At 46.1% G+C, this 24,184-nt stretch overlaps 1 protein-coding gene across 2 annotated transcripts in view; it reads left to right on the top strand.

Annotated features, from left to right (window-relative positions):
- Window positions 1-24,184, top strand: part of SLC12A5 (solute carrier family 12 member 5) — a 182,460-nt gene that overhangs the window by 75,555 nt on the left and 82,721 nt on the right. For both annotated transcript variants that reach the window (XM_040330201.1, XM_040330200.1), the window contains exons 4-5: window positions 983-1,129; window positions 23,317-23,371. In XM_040330201.1, the coding sequence (XP_040186135.1) occupies window positions 983-1,129; window positions 23,317-23,371 (202 nt within the window). The remainder of the gene's footprint in view (window positions 1-982; window positions 1,130-23,316; window positions 23,372-24,184) is intronic.

The raw sequence follows: 24,184 nt of genomic DNA, 5'->3' as shown, positions 1-24,184 counted from the left end.
TGAGGCAAGTACAGTATTCACAAAGCACTTGCTCCGTAAGTTACGTCGGCGTAGCGCAAATGGGCCGGCGTAACCCCGCCTAATTAAAAGTAGGCATGTAGTGGGCGGGCTACATTTAAATTAACCGTGACCCCATGTAAATGAGGGCCCTTCGTACGGCGCATGCGTGCGCATGCTCAGAATCACGTCGCAAATACTCCCTATGTAACGACGTCGGCTCAATACTTTCGACATGAACGTAACCTACACCCAGCCCCATTCATGTACGCTTACGCAAACGACGTAAAATACGACGGCTGTTCCGGCGTCCATACCTTGCATGGGCTGCGCCATCTTTTTGGTGGTTTATCTTTACGCCGGCGTATGTCTTACGTAAACGGCGTTTCTTACTGCGACGGGCGTATGTACGCTCGTGAATCGGCGTATCTTGCTCATTTACATATTCAACGTGTAAATCCACGTACACGCACCTAGCGGCCAGCGTAAATATGCACATAAGATACGATGGCGTAGGAGACTTACGTTGGTCGTATCTTGGCCAAATTTAAGCGTATCTGGTTTCCAGAATACGCTTAAATTTACGACGGCGCGCATTCGGACTTATAACGGCGTATCTACTGATACGTCGTCGTAAGTCTTTCTGAATCCGGCTATATATGTATATCAGAGTACCAAACTGGAAATTCAGATAAAGATTTGCATTCAAAATACCATTGAATCATTTATTTTTACAAATAAAAAAAAATTACACAATTAACCAAATGTCTACATTGTTGCATTATTTTCAATATGTTAGAAAGTAATCATAACTAGTTATAATGTTGAAACCTGAGAGATTCCATAGCACATGTCAAACTGGCCTTACCAATCTGACTATTCTGATCCTATAAAATCGTTTTCTTTCAGAAAAATGCTAAGGGTAATCCTGCTGATGCCAACATCTGGCATGTAATTGCTTACATTCTTTCTTTCTTCCTTCCAGGCTCCACGGATGGGAACCTTCATGGGGGTGTACCTTCCCTGCCTCCAAAATATTTTTGGTGTCATCCTCTTTCTTCGTCTTACTTGGGTGGTGGGAGTTGGTGGTGTTCTGGAGTCATTCCTAATGGTCCTCATGTGCTGTTCCTGCGTGAGTATGGTACCAGGGAAATAGATGGGGAGGGACAATAGCTCAGGATTTTAGGAAGAGACAATGAGTAGTCTAAGATAGCAACATTTATTTCAAGACCCTTTGACAGAACACATCAGGTAGGAGACCCACACTGAAAAGACACAATGTTTTTATGATGATTGTTTTTGGCATATTAACAGTGGCTATAGACTGGGCAGTTTTTCATCTAATAATTAAGAATTCTGTATAAATACCCATGGTGGGTCCTTCTCCCTCTCAACCATAACTACAAAAATCTTGTCTTATTTTTATTTATATTTTGTTGTAAGCTAGTTTATCTGTACAGAACTATTGGCAATTGGTTTGCAGGATTATGTTTGAATAGACAAACTGTGGCCTCTGGCTCTGACTCACAGACTGGTGGCTCTGACTCACAGACTGGAGGCTCTGACTCACAGACTGGTGGCTCTGACCCACAGACTGGTGACTCTGACTCACAGACTGGTGGCTCTGACCCACAGACTGGAGACTCTGACTCACAGACTGGTGGCTCTGACCCACATACTGGTGGCTCTCACTCACAGACTGGTGGCTCTGACCCACAGACTGGTGGCTCTGACTCACAGACTGGTGGCTCTGACTCACAGAATGGTGGCTCTGACTCACAGACTGGTGGTTCTGACTCACAGACTGGTGGCTCTGACCCACAGACTGGTGGCTCTGACCCACAGACTGGTGGCTCTGACCCACAGACTGGTGGCTCTGACCCACAGACTGGTGGCTCTGACTCACAGACTGGTGACTCTGACTCACAGACTGGTGCCTCTGACCCACAGACTGGAGGCTTTGACTCACAGACTGGTGGCTCTCTCTCACAGACTGGTGGCTCTAACTCAGACTGGTGGCTCTGAGTCACAGACTGGTGGCTCCGACCCACTAACTGGTGGCTCGGAACAACAGACTGGTGGCTCTGACTCACAGACTGGAGGCTCTGACCCACAGACTGGAGGCTCTGACCCACAGACTGGAGGCTCTGATCCACAGACTGGAGGCTCTGACTCACATACTGGTGGCTCTGACCCACAGACTGGAGGCTCTGACCCACAGACTGGAGGCTCTGACTCACAGACTGGTGGCTCTGACCCACAGACTGGTGGCTCTGACCCACAGACTGGTGGCTCTGACCCACAGACTGGTGGCTCTGACTCACAGACTGGTGGCTCTGACCCACAGACTGGAGGCTCTGACCCACAGACTGGTGGCTCTGACTCACAGACTGGTGGCTCTAATTCACAGACTGGTGGCTCTGAACCACAGACTGGTGGCTCTGACTCACAGACTGGAGGCTCTGACCCACAGACTGGTGGCTCTGACCCACTGACTGGTGGCTCTGATCCACAGACTGGAGGCTCTGACCCACAGACTGGAGGCTCTGACCCACAGACTGGAGGCTCTGACCCACAGACTGGAGGCTCTGACCCACAGACTGGTGGCTCTGATCCACAGACTGGAGGCTTTGACCCACAGACTGGAGGCTCTGACCCACAGACTGGAGGCTCTGACCCACAGACTGGAGGCTCTGACCCACAGACTGGTGGCTCTGACCCACTGACTGGTGGCTCTGATCCACAGACTGGAGGCTCTGATCCACAGACTGGAGGCTCTGACCCACAGACTGGAGGCTCTGACCCACAGACTGGAGGCTCTGACCCACAGACTGGAGGCTCTGACCCACAGACTGGAGGCTCTGACCCACAGACTGGAGGCTCTGACCCACAGACTGGAGGCTCTGACCCACTGACTGGAGGCTCTGACCCACTGACTGGAGGCTCTGACCCACTGACTGGTGGCTCTGACCCACAGACTGGTGGCACTACAGATGATATCCAGGGGTCACAATTTTTGACATGAGGGAGACTGGAACCTCACAATGTTACTATGTGGGAGGAATTTTATTTTTTAAGAACATTCCCAGTAAAAAGCAAGTTAATTTGAACTCTGTAGACACCAATGTATGTCTCAGAAGGCAAATCATAGATGAAATATCTGCCCGTATATGTCCATTGTAACAGTTTTCACTGACTGACACTTATTTTATTACATCTGCTATTAAGTTAGGGTACTGAAGAAAACTGCTGTCTAGTCAATGATTGTCAAGCCCTTTGGCTAAGTTTTCCCATAATTGCAGAATTTAATGTATGCCAGCGCAGGTACACTATTCAGAAAAGTTGTGTTTATCACTGATGTTCTGTGTTTTTCTTTCTTGCTGACCTTTAACTCATCATGTATCCTTTCCCACTTCCATCTTCCTATCACACGTTACTGCATCTTTTCCCGCTTACATCCCCACTGATGCATTTCATAGCCTTTCTACTTTCATCTTGCAGACAAGTCAGCAACATTAAACAATATAGAGCAGGACTGACCCCATAACCTAGCTCATACATCTATTGCTCCATAGCAGATCTATTTAAAGTAGCCACAAACAAATCATTTAATAAACTGCAGAGGAAAAGGGAGGTGTCGCTCATAATAAGCTTTTTTTTTTTCTGCAAGGGTTAAAAAAATGAAAGTTAAAGGGTCAGTCTACCCAAAAGTGATGTCTTAGTTATAGGTGAAACCTGGTGGGCTGGAGTCAGTTCCTGGCTTCTTATATGTTTTGGACAATCCCTCAGTGAGATCTTCCTGCCATTATTCACAGCTCTGTTCCTGTCCACCTAGGGGGTTTTGGCTATTTCCACCTACCTTTGTGTCTTCCAGCACCTCCTTTTATATCCTATATAATATAAAATACAAAAAAAGAGTGGGAATCCCTTATAGGTGTGCAAACCTAAGAGGTCAAGCTCAGAAATCTCACCAGTAGAGTCGCCAATGCCCCGTACACACGATCTGATTTTCCGTCGGGATAAACTCTGACGGAATTCTGTTCAAGCCGACTTGCATACACACTGTCACACCAAATTCCAACCATCAAGAATGCGGTGACGTACAACACTACGACGAGCCAAGTAAAATGAAGTTCAATGCTTGCGTCGACTTGATTCTGAGCATGTGTGTTTTTTTTCTCCGTCTGAGTTTCCTACAGACGAACAGAATTTCCATTTTTTGTTCTCTTTCTAAATCCGTCGGAATTTCCAAAGGAAAAACTCCAATGGGGCACACACACGATCGGAGAATACGATGAAAAAATTCCATCTGACTTTTTTCATCGGAAATTCCGATCGTGTGTACAGGGCATAAGAGATATAAGAAATTGTCAGAGGTTTAAAACTACCCTTGTAGTGGGGCTCCCCATGCCTTGCATTGGTTTAATTAACAAGAGTAGTTTTACATTTTTCCTGGAGTTCAGCTTTAACTTTCCAGTATCTACCAAAAACTGAAATATCCATTTTGAGAGAATTAGTTTAATACCTGATATATTTTCAGTTGACAATAGAACTATATTTGGCTTGTTCAAAGGGGTCAGCAGATCCAAAAAAGATATTTCAGTTTTGTAGACTCAAGGGGGGAGATTCAGATAGAGATACGATGGCGTATCTCCTGATACGCCGCCGTATCTCTGAGATCCGACGGTCAGATCTATGCGACTGATTCATAAGAATCAGTTACGCATAGATCTCCCTTAGATCCGACAGGTGTAAGTGACTTACACCGTCGGATCTTAGGCTGCAATCTCCCGCCGGCAGCTAGGTGGCGCTTCCATTTGTATGCGCAACGAATATGCAAATGAGGAGATCCGCCGATTCAGAAACGAACGCCCACCCGTCGCTTTTTTTTTACGTCGTTTGCGTTCGGCTTTTTCCGGCGGATAGTTACCCCCTGCTATATGCGGTGTATCCAATGTTAAGTATGGCCGTCGTTTCCGCGCCGAGTTTTGAATTTTTACGTTGTTTGCGTAAGTCGGTTGCGAATACGGATGGACGTAATTTACGTTCACGACGAAACCAATGATGTCCTAGCGACGTCATTGGGAGCAATGCACGCTGGGAAATTTAGCCGGCGGCGCATGCACATTTAAATCGGCGCGGGGACGCGCCTGATTTAAATACTACACTCCCCCTAGCCGCGGAATTTGAATTCCGCCGGGGGATTTACGATCCGCCGGCGCAAGTTTTGAGGTAAGTGCTTTCTGAATACTGCACTAGCCTCTCAAATTTGCGACGGCGGATCGTAAATCAGATAGATTACGCGGATCTAAAGATCCGCTAATCTATCTGAATCTAGCCCAAGGGCATTTATTCAACCAGCAATTTATTCTCAGTGGCAGCAAGATCTGAGCCAGGTGTTTTTAACCTTTTTACAATTACAGGCCTCCAATAGATTGCCCGATAGACTCAAATACCCCCTTCACCAGACTATCAAAATCACCATCTTCAACAGTTTTTTTGGACACCAGTATAATTTCAAAGATATCATTAGCTTGCTTTATTATATATGGATAGGTAATAAAAAAATCAAAAATCTGACATATCAAGTCAGTTTTTCTACTTTTATTTCAGGTTAAAAAATAGTGCACCGATCTTGTCAGAACGCAGTGATGTAAAACACTTTGACGTGCTGAGAAAAATTAAGTTCAATGCTTCCGAGCATGTGTCGACTTGATTCTGAGCATGCATTGATTTTTAACCAATGGATTTCCCCACAGACGATCGTTTTTTTCTATCGGTTTTTTAACCATCAGATAATTTTAAAACAGGTTATACGTTTTTTCACCGATGGGAAAAAAACTGATGTGGCCCACACACGATCGGTTCGTCTGATGAAAACAGTCCATCAGACCGTTTTCATCAGACGAACTGATCGTGTGTACGCGGCATTACAGTTACAAGCATGACTCCGAAAAGGCAGAGACATGATGGTGTTTGTAGTTCCGCAACTGCTGGAGGGCCACTGGTTGAGCCCCCATGTCCTAAGTTATGCCGCGTACACACGATCGGATTTTCCGTCTGAAAAACCTTGGATGGATTTTTTGACGGAATTCCGCTCAAGCTTGGCTTGCACACACGGTCACACAAAAGCTCTCTGAACTTTCGTCCGTCAAGAACGCGGTGCCGTACAACACTACGACAAGCCGAGAAAATGAAGTTCAATGCTTCCGTACATGCGTCAAATTGTTTCCAAGAATGCGTCAGAATTTTGCTCGTCGGAATTGCTACGGATGATTGGATTGGATGATTCTGAAAATTTGAGAAACAGCTCTCAAATTTTTGTTGGCGGAAATTCCGACAGCAAATGTCAGACGGATCATACACACGGTCGGAATTTCCGTTCAAAAGCTCACATCACAATTTTGCTGTCGGAATTTTCGATCGTGTGTACGGGGCAAAACTCTTTCTTTAAGGGTATGTACATTGGGAACCATGAGACTCTGTAGTGTGGCAGATATAGGGCATGGCGAGATTTCCTTGGAGACCCCAAGAGATATATCAGAGAGTACGGGTGATTGCACTCACCAGCATTCACCCATAACTGGAATCAGTTTTGAGCGAACAGACCCTTTAAACTTTTTTTTTTTTTACCAGCTCTACTTCTTTTTTGTTTTCTGAGTCAGGATATTACGACACGTTCCATATATAGTTCTTGTGCTTCATATCACATTGACTGAATGAGCAATGTTGTATTACATAACGGTGTCTTATTTCACATTCGTTCATTTTTTTTCCCCCATCCTGTCTGACTTTACTGCCAGTATCTGTGTCTGATATCACTCCCACTCTCCATCAGATTGCTTCCACTGCCAGAGCTTACCCATAATTGAGCAAAGTGGAACCGTTTCCTGAATTATCGCCTAGATTTGTATTCTATTGCAAGTGCTAATTTGAAATGAGCGCTATTTGGCTAGCACTTAAATTGCAATACCCATTTGTGTTCTAGGTTATTAAGTTAAAGAGGTGGAAGTCATTCAATTAAGGCTGCCAAAGCAGATCTTATGCCAAACTGATAATGTTCAAGGAGACAGAGCTTGCAATAGGAAAGAATTGCACAAGGGGGTGGTAAATTGCAAACATCCTGTCCTGTGCGTAAAGCGAATGTGTTAATATAAAATAGTGTCTAAACTAAAGTTACTTTGCAGTAGTGGGCATCATAAAGTGCATAGCACCACGGGAGCCACAAAACTTTAAGCCTATATGGTATGCAGATGCTGATTGCTTTGTTGGAGCTTAGGTATGCCCCAGAATGCAATGCAGGTGCCTTGGCAACCTATTGCTGGAACTGTATAAGTTCATAAAAAAATATATATATTACAAAAATTCTAAGATTTCTTTTATTAGGCTTTTTCCCTGATAGTTTCACCTGGTAACTAGGGTTAAAAAAATGGGAGTATGGCCTCAAGTAAGATTTGATAATAAATTGTAGCAACGGTTGTTTTTAGGTCTACCCTCAGGGACTATTTCCTGGCCCCCACCCCCGCTACTTCTGGTAACTAGGGATGAGCTTCGTATTCAAGTCGAACCCATGTTCGACTCGAACATCGTATGTTCGATTGTTCGTCGAAATATGAACAAAACGGGTCGTTCGCGCCAAATTCGAGTTATGTTTCACAGACCATAATTCACTGCTGCATCGCTGGCTGATGATTGGCCAAGCATGCCCTATGACCCTCATGCTTGGCCAATCACAGCTTGCAAAAAACAGAGAGCCATAATTGACCAAAGCCAGGGTGGCTTTGGCCAATTATGGCTCAGGGGGTTTAGTACACGCCCCACACTATCAAAGGCCGCCTGCAGGTCGGCCTTGTGTAGTGTGTTGCGGTGGTTAAGAGAGGACAGAGAGAGTGTCATTTTTTGCAGGTAGATCGAGCAGGCAGGCAGGCTGGTCAGTTAATGTTACAGTGTGCAGAGGATATATATACATCCCAGGTGTTGTACATATATTTATACACTGTATAGTTTAGCTAGATCAGTTCTTCCTTATTTACTGGCAGGCAGGTGATTGTGCTAGCTGCAGTATTCTTACGTGGTTTATTGCCTGTGTCCTCTGTAGTTTGCACCTAAAGCTACTTGGTGTGTACTGGCCGTGTGCTCTGTAGTTTGCACGTAAAGATTCAGGAGCAGTGATTTTAATGATGCTTAAATGAAAAAAAAAAATGAAAAATTGAAACACTTAATGCCCCGTACACACGATCGGTTCAGCCGATGAAAACGGACCGATGGATGTTTTCATCAGATATCCGATGAAGCTGACTTTCATCAGTCTTGCCTACACACCATCAGTTAAAAATCCGTTTGTGTCAGAACGCGGTGACGTAAAACACTACGACGTGCTGAGAAAAATGATGTTTAACGTTTTGACTTGATTCTGAGCATGCGTGGATTTTTAACCGATGGACTTGCCCACAGACGATCGTTTTTTTCTATTGGTTTTTTAACCATCAGATCATTTTAAAACGGGTTCTACGTTTTTTCACCAATGGGGAAAAAAAACGATGGGGCCCACACACGATCGGTTCGTCCGATGAAACCGGTCCATCGGACCGTTTTCATCAGACGAACCGATCGGGTGTACAGGGCATTAGGTTTGACCTCATATTGTTTATTTATGGTAAATCTGAAGGAAAAAAATCTACAGAAAATTGGATAGCTTGTATCCAGCTTTAGTCTCCCTGGCTAATGAAACAGCAAAAGACTATTGTAGTACTTGTGACTTGGGTTTGCCTCTTCATGCATAGAGACGTGAACAGTTTTCCAGGGCTGCTTCAACAAAAGCAGAAGACTTGATTCCCTAATCCACGATCTACGTGACCTAATAATCTTGTAGGAGAGCCTTTCCGCTTAAGATGTCTTGTGAGAGCTCAGTGCAGTAAGGTGATTATATGATCAGATTAATTAAGGACACCTGCACTGTGGCACAAATAGAGTAACTGACTAATAATGTCTCCATACAAAATGTCTAATGATGAGAACAATTTACAGAGCAGCCATGGAACAAGTCTGGTTGATTGAAAGGGTTCCTCCATTGTTGTGTGTAATGTAGGAGATCTAAACCATTGTCACCATATCTGGGAATCCGGGTCAGTGTTTGACCTTGAGATGCTGGATCTTTAGATACAACACAGGGTCTATGGCCAAGATCTTACCTTGAGGGACCTTTCACACCATGATTAGGGTTGACACCTCATCCCTTTAAACCCGAACACATATGAATTACACAGGTTCTGGAGCTAATTTAATGCAAATAAGGCACCGAGTGAGTTTAACCCCCACCCCAATCAGCCACAGAACCTGTGTAATTAATATGTGTTTGAGTTTAAAGGGATGAGGTGGCAACCCCAACCATGGTGCATGTAAAAACTCACTGCAGCGCTTGCAAAATGTATGTGCGTTGATAGACATTTGACATATATTTTCATGCACGTTGCACTTTGTTACATTATGCGTTGGCATGTGTTTTCACATACCGTATATACTCGAGTATAAGCCGAGTTTTTCGGCACATTTCTTTGTGCTGAAAATGCCCCCCTCCAGGGGTGGACTGACAACTCATGGGGCCCCCGGGCAATAGAAGTGTATGGGGCCCCTCTGGCTTACAGATGGCCACCACGCCAGGAGGTAGTGCAGAGGCGGGCAGCTAAAATCTTGGGATATTCACATTAAAAGCATGTCATTTTCGGACATATCGGGGACAGATCTAAAAAAACACAGATTTTTACATACTGTCCCTGGTTTTACTGAGCCTGGCAACCCGGATGGGGCCCCCTAGTGGCATGGGGCCCTCGGGCAGTGCCCGAGTGACTCAATGGTCAGTCCGCCCCTGCCCCCCTCAGCTTATACTCGAGTCACCTTTTTGCGCCTGATCTTCCAGACTTTGGGGACCCCAAACTTGGCACACATTCTTCCTCTACAAGTGTGCAAAGTTTGTTGTCCGGGGGACCTACGGCCGGGGAGCACCGATTTTTCAAAGCCGGGCACCCCTTCCATAGACTCCCATGTTAAACGGTCATTTCTCCAGTGACTTGGGGACCCGGTACTGGCCGGTCGTAGGTCCCCTGGACCCGGCACACATGTGGCCCTATTTCTCCTCTACGAGTGTGCAAAGTTTATTGTCTGAGAGACCTACAAACGAGGAGCACCGATTTTTCAAAGCCGGGCACCCCTTCCATAGACTCCAATGTTAAACGTCAGTCTAGTCATGGACACAGTGAGGCATGGGCACAGTGAGGCATGCACATGGACACAATGAGGCATGGGCACAGTGAGGCATGCACATGGACACAGTGAGGCACAGTGAGGCATGGGCACAGTGAGGCATGGGCACAGTGAGGCATGCACATGGACACAGTGAGGCATGGGCACAGTGAGGCATGCACATGGGCACAGTGAGGCACAGTGAGGCATGCAGATGGACACCCTAGGCTTATACTCAAGTCAATACGTTTTCCCATTTTTTTGTGGTAAAATTAGGTGCCTCGGCTTATATTCGGGTCGACTTATACTCGAGTATATACGGTAATCGGTTGTGACAGGTACCCAGAAGGGTCAAAATATAAACAACTATTTATCTTTTGAGTTGCATTGCATTTACCTGCATTAAAAGTCAGACAGGTTGCATTTTAACACAACAGACATGTGTGAACAAGGCATAAAGAAAGCCATTGTTTTCTACGTCACCTGCATCGATCGGATGCATAAAGGTTTTCTTTTGTATGAAAACGTACAGCTTATGGAAGCCTTAACAATGAACATCCTTTATTTGCTCAAGTTTCGTCTGTTAAATATACAATTGAAAGTTTTCTATTATATCTGTCCCATAGGATCAAATAGTACTTGTTGGTCCTGCCAGAAATTCAGAGCTGTCCTGTGTCTGTGTTACCTTTATGGAGTCTAATTTATCCTCCTATTTTCTAGTTCTTGAGACTAAAGAATGATTATCTTCTATAGTAATGTGCAAAGGTCTGAAGCAGGTTTGAAGGCATTTTGTAAAGTAAGAATGCTTTGAAAATATATCCCGTATTTATCTGCGTATACCGTGGGCCGGTGTATAATGCGCACCCCAAACTTAGAAGGGAAGTTTAAGAAAAAAAAAAAACTTACATTTTTTGGTGTTCGTCTGCTGTCTTGTCCGGCGTCCATCGGTGGCCTTGTCCGGCGTCCGTCTGCGACCCATCCAGCCTTGTGGGTGTCCATCTGCGGCTTTGGAGGTGTCCATCTGCCATCTTGCCGGATTTCCTGTGTCCTACGGGCGGAGCCGAGCGTGGCCGAGCCTAGCCGAGTGCACAGTACACTCGGCTCGGCTCGGTCTATGTCGGCTTCTCTCGCGGTCCTTCGGGCGGTGCCGAGCCTAGCCGAGTGCGCAGTTCACTCGGCTCGGTCTATGTCGGCTTCTCTCGCGGTCCTGCGGGCAGAGCCGAGTGTACTGCACGCTCGGCCACACACGGCTCCGCCCGCAGGACCACGTGTGTGGCCGAGCGTGCAGTACACTCGGCTCGGTCTATGTCGGCTTCTCTCGGCTTCTCTTGCGGTCCTGCAGGCGGAGCCGAGCGTGGCCGAGCCTAGCCGAGTGCGCAGTACACTCGGCTCGGCTCGGTCATTGTCGGCAGCTCTCAGAGACAGCGGGGATCGGCGTATAACGCGAACCCACTGATTTTAAGGGTAAAAACGTGCGCGTTATACGTCGATAAATACGGTATATATATTAATTGTTTATTTTTATTAATTTACAAAATGCAAAGTGAGTGATAAGAAGAAAAATCTAAATCAAATCAATATTTGGTGACTACCCTTTGGCTTTAAACCGGCATCAATTGCAAACGTTGTACACTTGCACAAAGTCAGGTAATGTTGAGGACCGTAGATGCATTAGTCGGCCAAGGAAACTTATTGCAGCACGTGAAAGACACATCATGCTTTCTTTCCTTCAATATTTAAAAATGTCCAGCAGTGCCATCAGCACAGAACTGGCAGAAACAAGTGGGACCCAGGTACACCCATCTGCTGTCTGGAGAAGTCTGGCCAGAATAGTCATGGAAGAATTGCAGCCAAAAAGCCATACCTCCGAAAACCAGGCTAGGAAACTCAACTATGGATGAAAATATAGGAACTGGGATGCAAAAGAATGGCAGCAGGTGCTTTGGACTGATGAGTCAAAATCTGATATATTTAGCTGTAGCAGGTGGCAAGTTTGTATGCCAAAGGGCTGGAGAGCGGTACAATAATGAGTGTCTGCAGGCAGCAGTGAAGCGTACTGGAGGTTCTTTCTAAATTTGGGGCTGAATTTCTGCAAATGGAGTTGGAGATTTGGTCAGGATCAATGCTGAGAAATTCAGGCAGATATTTATCCATTATGCATTATAACATCAGGGAGACATGTGATTGGCCCCAAATGTATTCTGAAGCAGGACAACGACCCCAAACATACAGCCAATGGCCCGGATTCACGTAGCACTTACGCCGACATATCTCGAGATACGCCGCGTAAGTGTCAATGTGCGCCGTCGTATCTATGCGCCGTGCCCATAGAACTAGATATGCCTGAAAATAGGCTTCCTCCGACCGACGTAACTTTCCTACGCCGGCGTATCTTGGGCGCATATTTATGCTGGCCGCCTCATTGCAAATATGCAAATGAGGGAGATACGGCGATTCACGAACGTAGTTGCGCCCAGCGCATCATATACGCGGTTTGCGTAAGGCTTACGTCCGGCGTAAAGTTAAGCCTCATAAAGCAGGTGTAAGTCATGTTAAGGTATGGACCAGGGAACAGCCGTCGTATTTTACGTCGTTTACATAGTAGTACCTGAATAGGGCTGGGCGTAGGTTACGTTTACGTCGTAGGCAGTGATTCGACGTATCTTAAAGCGCATGTTCCGCCCAAAAAAAATATTAAAAGCCAGCAGCTACAAATACTGCAGCTGCTGACTTTTAATATTAGGACACTTACCTGTCCTGGAGTCCAGCGCCGTCCGCAGCAGATGACGAGCGATCACTCGTCACCCTGCTGCTCCCCCCTCCATCCACGCTGAGGGAACCAGGAAGTGAAGCGCTGCGGCTTCACAGCCCGGTTCCCTACGGCGCATGCGCGAGTCGCGCCGCGCCCGCCGATTGGCTCCCGCTGTGTGCTGGGAGCCGAGTGTTCCCAGCACACAACGGGGGGGGGGGGCGACGGGATGTGACGCAATGCCCGTCTTTTGCCCGTGAATGCCGAGCCGGAAGTGGGTGCAAATACCTGTCTTTAGACAGGTATCTGCACCCCCCTCCCCCCTGAAAGGTGTCAAATGTGACAACGGAGGGGGGGAGGGTTCCGATCAGCGGGACTCCACTTTAGGGTGGAGAACCGCTTTAAGGAGTATTTCCGACGTGATTCTGAGCATGTGCACTGGGATGCTTCCACGGGACGGCGCATGCGCCGTTCATTCGGCCCATCATTTGCATGGGATCACGCTTCATTTAAATGGATCACGCCCACTTCCACCTACTTTGAATTAGGCCGGCTTACGCCAAAGAATTTACGTTACGCTGGCACAAGGTTGGGAGCAAGTGCTTTGTAAATACTGCGCTACATCGGTGTAGCGTATATTCGATACGCTACGCCGGCATAACTATGCGCCGAGGTACGAGAATCCGGGCCATAGTCTTTAGGAACAATCTTCAGTGTGAAGAAGAACAAGGAGTCCTAGAAGTGATAGTTTGGTCCTCACAGAGCCCTGATCTCAACATCATCAAATCTGTCTGCAGCCTAAATCCATGGAAGATCTGTGGTTAGTCCTTCAAAATGTTTGGAACAACCTACCTGCCTAGTTCCTTCAAAAACTGTGTGCAAGTGTACCTAGGAGATTTAAAGCTGTTTTGAAGGGAAAGGGTAGTCAACCCAAATATTGATTTGATTTGGATTTCTCTTCTGTTCATTTGCTTTCCATTTTGTTAAGTGATAACAACAAACTATGAACACTTCTATTTCTGAAGCATTCTTAATTGACGGCATTTTTTCACACCCACCGAAAAATTTGCATGTTGTGGAGAATAGGATAGGGGGTGGGGTTTATAAAAAAACAAAACTGGCCAGGGCTGACACCACTCAGTCCACACAAAAATGATGTTATCAGCCCATAATAGAATATCAGTAGTGGGAGAAATGTCTTCGTCCTCCAGAAAACAAATCTTTTGGTATTGAGAGAATAAGCAGATCCCCTCCTGTCTCTAAAACGTCCTTCCAAGATGCTGATGCTGACCTCTGGAAAGGTTAGTATTCACACTACAACCTGTAGGGACTTTAGAGGTGCCCTGGGACGCTGAGCTGCTACAGTACAGATATAAGGTGTTCCTTTAACCACTTAAGCCCCGGACCATTTTGTTGCTAAATGCCCAGGCCAGGTTTTGCGATTCGGCACTGCGTCGCTTTAACAGACAATTGCGCGGTCGTGTGACGTGGCTCCCAAACAAAATTGGCGTCCTTTTTTTCCCACAAATAGAGCTTTCTTTTGGTGGTATTTGATCACCTCTGCGGATTTAATTTCATGCACTATAAACAAAAATAGAGCGAGAATTTTGAAAAAATGCAATATTTTTTACTTTTTGCTATAATAAATATCCCCCAAAAACATATATAATTTTTTTTTTTTCCCTCAGTTTAGGCCGATACGTATTCTTCTACCTATTTTTGGTAAAAGTGTTTACAAAATAGGGGATAGTTTTATTGCATTTTTATTAATTATTTTTTTTTTGCTACTAATGGCGGCGATCAGCGATTTTTTCCATGACTGCGACATTATGGCGGACACTTCGGACAATTTTAACACATTTTTGGGACCATTGTCATTTTCACAGCAAAAAATGCATTTAAATTGCATTGTTTTTTGTGAAAATGACAGTTGCAGTTTGGGAGTTAACCACAGGGTGGTAGGAGTTAGTGTTCACCTAGTGTGTGTTTACAACTGTAGGGGGGTGTGGCTGTAGGACTGATGTCATCGATCGAGTCTCCCTATAAAAGGGATCACTCGATCGATGCAGCCGCCACAGTGAAGCACGGGGAAGCCGTTTACACACGGCTCTCCCCGTTCTTCAGCTCCGGGGAGCGATCGCGAGGGGGCGGCTAGAAACGAATAGCCGCGCTCTCGTCCCGGATCGCTCCCTGCGGGTTACCGACCGCCGTGTGTACCGGGGGGTCCCGATCGGACCCCCGACCCACGGAAAGGCTGGGACGTACCTGTACGCCCATCTGCCTGTACGTGCCATTCTGTGGACGTATATGTACATGCGGCGGTCGGCAACCGGTTAAAGTTCAGGACTAGGGAAGGCAAAATATAAGGATATTAAACTTAAGATTTTTCTTTCTTGAAGAGCTTGAGGCGTCGCTACTATCCAACACTTCCAGAATGTCTCAGGTAGCATGTCCCCTGCCAGGGCCACCATCAGGAATTTTGGGCCCTTACACAGCTTCAGGCATGCGCCCCCTGGAGCAGAGAACGGGGGTGGGGGGGTGCTGCCGCCTCAAATTGAGAAGCGGGGGACTGCCGCAAATTGGGAAGCGGGGGGTGCCGCCGCTAATTAAGAAAATTGAGAAGCGGGGGGGCCGTGAGTGAATTGAGATGCGGGGGGGTGCTACGAATTGGGGGGTTGCCATGGGGACCTCTGGGCCCCTTACAAAAAATATATATATAAAAAAAGGGGTGGTAGCCATGCGGGGCCCTGGGGACCTCTGGGCCCTTTAATAAAAATATTAAAAAATGAAAAAAATTTGGGGGGTTGCCATCCGGGCCCTCCAGGCCCTTTAATAAAATAAAAAAATATATATAAAAAAATGTTGGGGGGTTGCCATCCGGGGCCCTTATTTTTATTTTTTTATAAAAAATAAATAAAAAAAGGGGGGTTGCCATCCGGGCCCCTTACATACAGGGGGTATTGCCTGTACCCCCGTATGACTGCCCTGTCCACTGCCAAGCACTGCCTCTTGTCAGCGGCTACATCACTAAAGGGCGCACATCATTTTTGATTTAGGGCTTGCATACACTTTAAGGATACATTTCCCTAATTAAAATGTTTGCTTTAACTGTTATGCCGCGTACACACGATAATTTTTCGTCATGAAAAAAAACGAACTTTTTCAGCATGTAGAAAAAACAAAGTTTTTCCAACTTCATCATTAAAACGACGTTGCCCACACACCATCGTTTTTAAAAAATGCTCTAGCAAAGCACGGTGACGTACAACACGTACGACGGCACTATAAAGGGGAAGTTCCATTCGTCTTTGTGCTGCTTTTAGCTGATTCTGTGTTAGTAAAAGACGATTCGCGCTTTTCTGTCTGTTACAGCGTGATGAATGTGCTTACTCCATTACGAACGGTAGTTTTACCAGAACGAGCGCTCACGTCTCATAACTTGCTTCTGAGCATGCGCGGGTTTTTAACGTCGTTTTAGCCCACACACGGTCATTTTTTACAACCTGAAAAATGACATTGTTTAAAACGATGTTAAAAAATGCAGCATGTTCGGAAAAAAATATGATGAAATATGAAATATGATGTGAAGCCCACACACAATCATTTTAAATGAAATTTTTTTAAAACAACGTTTTTTACAACCCGAAAAATGATGGTGTGTACGCGGCATTATTGAAGGGCAAGTGTTTCTAGCCTACGTATATTCCACCCATATTCCGTTAGGATGATGAATATCTTCTCCTTATTAGTGTCAGCTTCCAGGATAACAAAAAAGGAGTATTTGCACCAAAATAGGTCGGTTGAATCACACATGGCAGTTAGCGAAAGACAGTCGGTAGAAATTCACAGATGAATTATGAATTTACCAAGCAACATTTCTTTGTTTTGTCGCCAATATCTTTGATCAGAGTAGCTGACAGTGTCTGATGACTGTGTCAGTTGCCATGCCAACTGTCAGTGTGTGATCTTAATTCACTGATTGCGTCGGTTTGATATCAGCTAGCTGCGTGCATGAAAAGAGTTCTTGCTGGCTAGAGCAGCAATCAGCTTATGGCTGTCATTCATTGCTGGTTCTAAAACGGTAAAAGGAATATGAGCCGCCATGGCCAGCATGAATGCTTTTATACACACGGATCTATCACCCGCACACCACAGGCCATTAATAATAATGGATAATGTCCACTGTATTTACATCCTGGCTTGATGACGGCATCATAATGGCTGATGTAAATATAGAACCCTGCATTGTACATGGAGGAGGTAGGAGTGTGACGGCATCCTGAAGTACCTCAGAGAGGAAGCTATGTAGAACGAGTCCTGTCGCTAGAGGGATGCTGATAAAGCAAAGAATTAGGTAAGTATTAAACCTTATGGCCCGGATTCACAGACAGCGGCGCACATTTATGCCGCCGTAGCGTATCTTCTGTACGCTACGCCGACGCATCGCAGAGAGGCAAGCACTGAATTCACAAAGCCAGTGCTGCCAAAACTGCGCTGGGTTTTTTAGGCGTAAGCCGGCGTAGTTGGAAGTGGGCGTGAGCCAGGCAAATGAGGCGTGACCCCATGCACATGATGGGACGAACGTCAGATAGATACGTATAACGAACAGCGCATGCACCGTCCCGTGGACACATCCCAGTGGGCATGCTCAGAATCACGTCGGAACTACTCCCTAAGTTACGTCGGATCACTAACCTACGCCTAGTCATATTCACGTCCAACGTAAACTACGTAAAATACGCCGGTTTGTGTTCCCTGGTGCAGCCCTTTGCATGGATGCTGCTGAGTTACACCTCCTTTATGTGGCATAACTTTACGACGGACTTATGACTTTACGCGCACTGTGTTGGGCGTCACGAGTTGCCAAAAGAAGCCGAACGTTGAGTCGGCGATATACGGCGCCTGCTCACCGGCGTTCGGCTTCTTTCGGCAACTCGTGACGATCCTTATGCGACGGGGGGAGTTAGTTTTTGTCATCACGTCAATCACTAACTGCTGCATAGGAACGCCCACTCCCGCGGGAGCCACTACCCGAAAGCCGGGGAAGAAAATAGCTATACGAGGTATGTACAGCAAAAAAAAACAAAAAAAAAACGGCATACTGTCAATGTCGAGAGTGAGCACAATGTAATGTTAGAAAAATGTTTTTAGGGTGAACCCCCGCTTTATTGATTCGGTTGGCTTTTGATGGACAGCAGAAATTTTATTAAAAACAAAAATCATCTACTGCGAGATGAGGGCAAATATAGCGTGTATGCAGTGTGGGACATCATACCCTTTTAGGCCCCATCTACATTAGCATTGAAATTAGGAGCTTAGTGTGTGTTGGTGACCTGTCCAAGGATCACTGTAGAAGATTTGTATTGAGCCGGATGGCTCAATAAATTGAAGCTCTCAGATGCAGTCCTTGTTCGTTTATATTGCTCCCTTGGGCAAACCCGCTGCCCAGGACACCGAATGCAAGAGGCACCACCAGACCTAGATAAAAGCACCAGATTTACTTCTGCTCTCAAGGCCTAATGCCGCGTACAGACGATCGGTCCATCCGATGAGAGCGGTCTGATGGACCGTTTTCACCGAAGCTGACTGATGGTCAGTCGTGCCTACACGAAACGATCGGGTCAGAACGTGGTGACGTAAAACACAACGACGTGCTGAAAAAAACGAAGTTCAATGCTTCCAGACCGTTCTCATTGGTTTGACCGATCGTGTGTACGCGGCATGAGTGTAAAAAGCCCTGGGCCTATCATAGAGGGGAGCAGTGATGTGACATTTCACATCGCAACAAGGCTTCTGGTTTAACTAGAGCAAATAGGACCTCCGATAGGTTGCTATGGGCCTGTGTCGTCTGCCTTATATATGTAAGATATCAGGCTGAGTTCACTGAACTATAACAATCATTATTTGCATACCTTTTAACTTTCTGAGATTAAAAAAAGGGGACACAAAGTATGAAGGCATATGCCCCCCCCCCCCCTTCCTCCCATGGCTCCAAATACATGGACATGATGATTAAATACACAAACTTAATTGGCTGAACCAACAAGTGCAGTTCATCACCTCTACTTATCCTTTATACTTTTCAAAAATCGTTTAGAGGTTGGATAATAGGTGTAGTATAAGTGTGTGGGGTAAGGCGCCGCTCAAAACCAACCCAGTGCTTCAAATGTAGATATGGCTGTGCATGGCCTCAGCCAGTGCTGCTCCAGCCACACCCCCTGACATGTTTCGCCCTGCCTACTGGGGCTTGGTCACAGTGACTGACAGAGGTAGGCGGGGAGAAACGTGTCAGGGGGCGTGGCTGGAGCAGCGCTGGCTGGCGACAACAGCCTTATCAACGTCTGAAACACTGGGCCATCTTACCCCACATTTGTCCACACTTCTGATGCCTGAACACCAGTGTTGCCAACCGTCCGTATTTTTACGGACAGTTCGTAAAAACGGGCACTTTTTCCCCCCGTTCGTAAATGTCAGTGGTTGCGGAAATGTGCCAGTAAAAAAAGCCGAGATCGGTTCAGCTTGGAACTGCGCACTCGAAATTGGTTTAACATGCACGCACTTTGACCACGCAGTCTCTAAAAAGAGAGGCGAAGGACTAACGGGGCTGGTTGAGCGGGCTAGGTCCTCTCACTCCCTTATAGGGAGTCCCTCTGCCCCATTGGGCTTCAAAGCGGAGCAGGTAGGGCGGGCTGTGTGTGAGGACCCCCTCACACACCCGCCATTGCCACCCGGGGCATGGAGAAAGGTGGCAGATTGCCTCTGGGGGAGGCCTGCCTACTCCCAACTCCTGCAGTCCGGCTCCTCTCTCGAGTACACACACAAAATACACTTAAAAAAAATAAAATGCGCATGGAGATTGGAGGCAGGGGGTGATGGTGGCACCGCAGAGGGGGATGGTGGCACCGCAGAGGGTGGGGGATGGAGACAGGGGTTGTTGGTGGCACCGCAGAGGGGGATGGTGGCACCGCAGAGGGTGGGGGATGGAGACAGGGGTTGTTGGTGGCACCGCAGAGGGGGATGGAGGCAGGGGGTGATTGGAAGCAGGGGGGCCTGGGGGAGATTGGAGGCAGGGGGTGTTAGTGGCAGGGGGTGATTGGAGGCACCGCAGCGGGGGATGGTGGCATTGCAGGGGGTGGGGATGGAGACAGGGGTAGTTGGTGGCACCGCAGAGGGGGATGGAGGCAGGGGGCCTGGGGGAGATTGGAGGCAGAAGGAGATTGTGGCACCGCAGAGGGGGGTGAAGGCAGGGGGTGTTGGTGGCAGAGGAGGATGGAGGCAGGGGGTGATGTGACTAAATAATTTCCCCGTATTATATCCAAAATAACAAAAATATGTTTTTTACCTTACTATCTACCTAAAATCTCATTGCTATTTGCCTAGCGTACTTTTTTGTAGCCTAAATACTGAAATTTGCACCTAAAAATTGAATTTAGTAACTTTTGTGAAATGCCAGTAAGAACGTGGCTGCGCCAGTAAATTTCAATCTGGTAGGTTGGCAACACTGCTGAACACCGGTAAGGACACCTGCTATTCTCCAGCTTTGAGCAGCGCTCCAAGTCTACACATAAAAAAAGAGGGACCACTAAGGAGGATAGAGGGACAAAATAGGGACAGTTCCTCCAAATGATCTATGTGTTTGCCATCACAACCATTTTTTTTAGCCAATGATAACTGAAAATAGCAGTCACGTGGCTGAAAATAATGATCGTTATAGAAAATCCGTTAAAGCTTAGTGGGGTTGAGCCTATTGTTCCAATTACATTCTTAGAGGCATGGCGTTACCAGCGTGATTGCCTATCTTTTACGTCCAATATTGCATCCTAATGTAAAGCTGCATTCTCCTTGTTTGATCTTGCTCCCCATCCCCTGACATCACATAACGAGTGCAATATCCCATTTTATGTTCCATTGTTACCTCTTTTTATCCCATCCTCTGTTCCTCATCTCACATCATCAGTGCCTCACACGACTTTTTGTGACTACAGTTCATTTTTGTCGGTTTTGTGCACTTCATACGATATTAGATCATTTGACCGTTCCATTGTGTGTTGCGTGGTCACGCGATCAGTCCTCCCTCTGTACATGCGACATCATCTGACTGTGTACTGAATTGGGACATCACTGTAAGTGTTCTCTGTGCTTGATAGAAAATCCAATTACGCACCGCACACCCCGATTCAGCAGTATCCTCTAACATCTGCTGTGACTGACACAGTATCACATATTTTGACTGTCTGAATATCCTAAAGCCACCCACGCTGTCTGATTAATTAATCACTGGCTATTTCATGCTTCCGTAAAAAAAAAAAAAACAACAACATCATCCCAGTCTGTTTAATCTGTGCACTGCTGACGGTTTTAGGCTTGTTTAATAAAGCTGCGCAATGTACAAAGTGCAATAGCTTAGCAGCCATATTTGACCTACAGTCAGCAGTAAGAAGCATCTGTGATTGGTTGTAGGTGATTGCACTTGGCTTTCAGGCTGGGTTCACACTACTACACTACTTTCATCCTACTTTGCTCTGCTACATCGGTCCTACATTTATCCTACATTGGTCCTACATCCATCCTACTTTCATGAACAGGATACTACTTTGGTCCGACTTCAATGATATTCAATGGGCCTGAAGTAGGATCAATGTAGGACCAAAAGTAGTACAGGGAGCATTTTCAAAGTCGGACCGACTTGTGTAGGACGCTACAAGACGCTCTCATAGGGAAACATTGAACACAGAGCAAAGTAGGATGAAAGTAGTGTAGTAGTGTGAACCCAGCCTTAGCCTTTTTTTAAACAAGCCCAATTATCTTTCAGCTGTGCACTCCATCTGATATTACATCTTCCACTGCATTTGGAATCATATCCACCCCCCCGACCGTATGCTGCATTTGATCTCATATCCTGTGAAAGTGCACTTTGTCAAATGAAAACAGGGCCTGGTGTGATATCAGACAGTCAGCACTATGAACTGCAAGTATTTCACCACAGCGGCCAATCACATTCAGCGTTTCTGGACAGGTCATAGTGCTGACGGTACGATGCACCAGGCACCTAAAGAGGGTGCACTGCAGTTCAGATCACATGGTCTGAGGTTGCACTGCGCCCGATATTGCATCAATGGGCTTATTTAACAAGTCAGTGCAAAGAGCAATGTTAATGTGATAAAGTATGTCATAACAACCAATCAGATTTCACCCTTCATCAGTTTAGAACTATTACACATTGTAATTGGTTGCTGTGGGTTACTGCACATTGCACATTGCTGTTTTCCTTATTAAAGAGTCAATACACCCAAAACGGATATTTCAGTTATTGGAGGACCTTGGTGTTGGGTTGAATCCCTCCACTGGCTTCTTTTGGAGACCCCGATGTTGAGTTTTCACCACAGTCCCATGGAGAATTTTTTCATAAATAATTCTAGATTCTACAGCCATTGGCATACCTCCCAACTTTTTGAGATGGGAATGAGGGACACCTACCAGCAAAAGTATGCAGGCATAGGACAAACCCCCTTGTCACGTCCCCTTAAAGGAGAAGTGTACAAAAAAAGCAAGATTGGTTTAACCCACAAGTGCTTGTTTTACCACTACTTATCCTTTATATTGGCTTTTGGAATTTACAAATGAGGCAATTTACAAATCAGATGAAAGGTTTAGGGCTGGAAAACACTTTTTGATAGATAAAAAGTGTGTTTTATATACAAGTCTATAGATCAGACCAAAATGAGGGACAAATGAGGAGCAATGAGGGACATTGCTCCAAATCAGGGACAGTCCCTCGAAATCAGGGACAGTTGGGAGCTATGCATTGGGAGATGCCCATGGCAATTGTAGTGATCGGCGTTTAGGAACAATATTCTCTTTGCCAGAGTCTCCAAGCAATATAAGAAGCCAGTAGGTATTCAGCTAACTAGGGTCCAACCATGACGGATATGTCACTTTTTGGGTGAGCTGACCCTTTACATAAGCTGGCTGTGTGCACTACATCTCAGGTCATGTTGTCTAAGAGGGTGTTGCATCTCGGGCAATTTTAGTTTGAGTGTGAACTGCATCTAGTATCACATCCTCTTACTGTGCACTGCATTTGATACCATTTTCTCTCACTGTGCACTGCACCAAAAAACCCCCTCCACATTACACTGCGTCTGACATCTTCACCCTACCACGCACTGTACCTGAGACAAATTCTTTTCATTGGTGCACTGCTTCTTTATCCTCCCATGATGCATTGCGTCTCATGTCTCCCCCCTTATGATGCACTGCTCCTGTCATCATCTCCCTTCCATTATGCGTTGGGTACAGGCTCATGGCGCCTACCTGTGTTTGCTCTGCAGACCATGCTGACTGCTATCTCAATGAGCGCCATCGCTACCAATGGAGTTGTGCCAGGTAGGGGGAATTTTCAGAGATGGAAAATAAATGGGAGATGCAGTGCGTGGGAGGGATTTGGGGTGGGGGTACACAGTACTGCTGGATGCAGAAGCAGTGTGTGTGGGGGTGTTGGAGACTTTATACTCGATGCAGACGCTTTGCATCAATCAGATTAAGGCTACGTGCACACAGGTGCTTGTCCTGTGGTTCCTCTCTGATGGAGCATAGCGTCTACGCTCTGCCAACTTTTTACATTATGATAGTTCTTTGGCCTTGCATTTATCTTAAGAGTCAGTTGCTCCTTTTTTTTCTTGTCTGCTTAAGCTGGGCTTATTTCCACCGAATGGTGATAAAACTCAACATAGCTGAGCAAGAGGGGAAGCACATGGCAAAGGCCTATGTCCACAAGCGCTATCCATAAATACAGGGGTATAGCTGCTGATGGAGTTATGTATTTGATAATTAAAGGAATTTACATCTTTAACCAAAAGCAGACCCCTACTAGATACCTCCAGCCTAGTAACACGGAGGGTTAACTATGTCCCTTGCCCAGTTTACATTCCCTTGGTGGACTAAGTTTGCCCTTTCAGATATGCAGTAATGTGGCTGTTATGTTATGTGAAAGGATGTGCTGCAGTGCCGTTTATCACCCGTAGTGTTGCTGCAGGTAACAACTTGAGTCAGGGCTCCTGGGATGTGTTAAAGGCAGATATCCCTCTATATATTGCTACATGGGGAGCAGTTACTTAGCTATTTTATATAGAATTGAGGAAACCCTATATGATGCCTACAGCACAATAGTAATTGAGTGTAGCAATATGTCTTAAGATA

The sequence above is a fragment of the Rana temporaria genome, chromosome 12 (assembly GCF_905171775.1).
Source record: "Rana temporaria chromosome 12, aRanTem1.1, whole genome shotgun sequence".
NCBI classification, from domain to species: domain Eukaryota; kingdom Metazoa; phylum Chordata; class Amphibia; order Anura; family Ranidae; genus Rana; species Rana temporaria.
The sequence above is the reverse complement of the archived record's forward strand: the minus strand, read 5'-3'. Positions and strand labels throughout refer to the sequence as shown.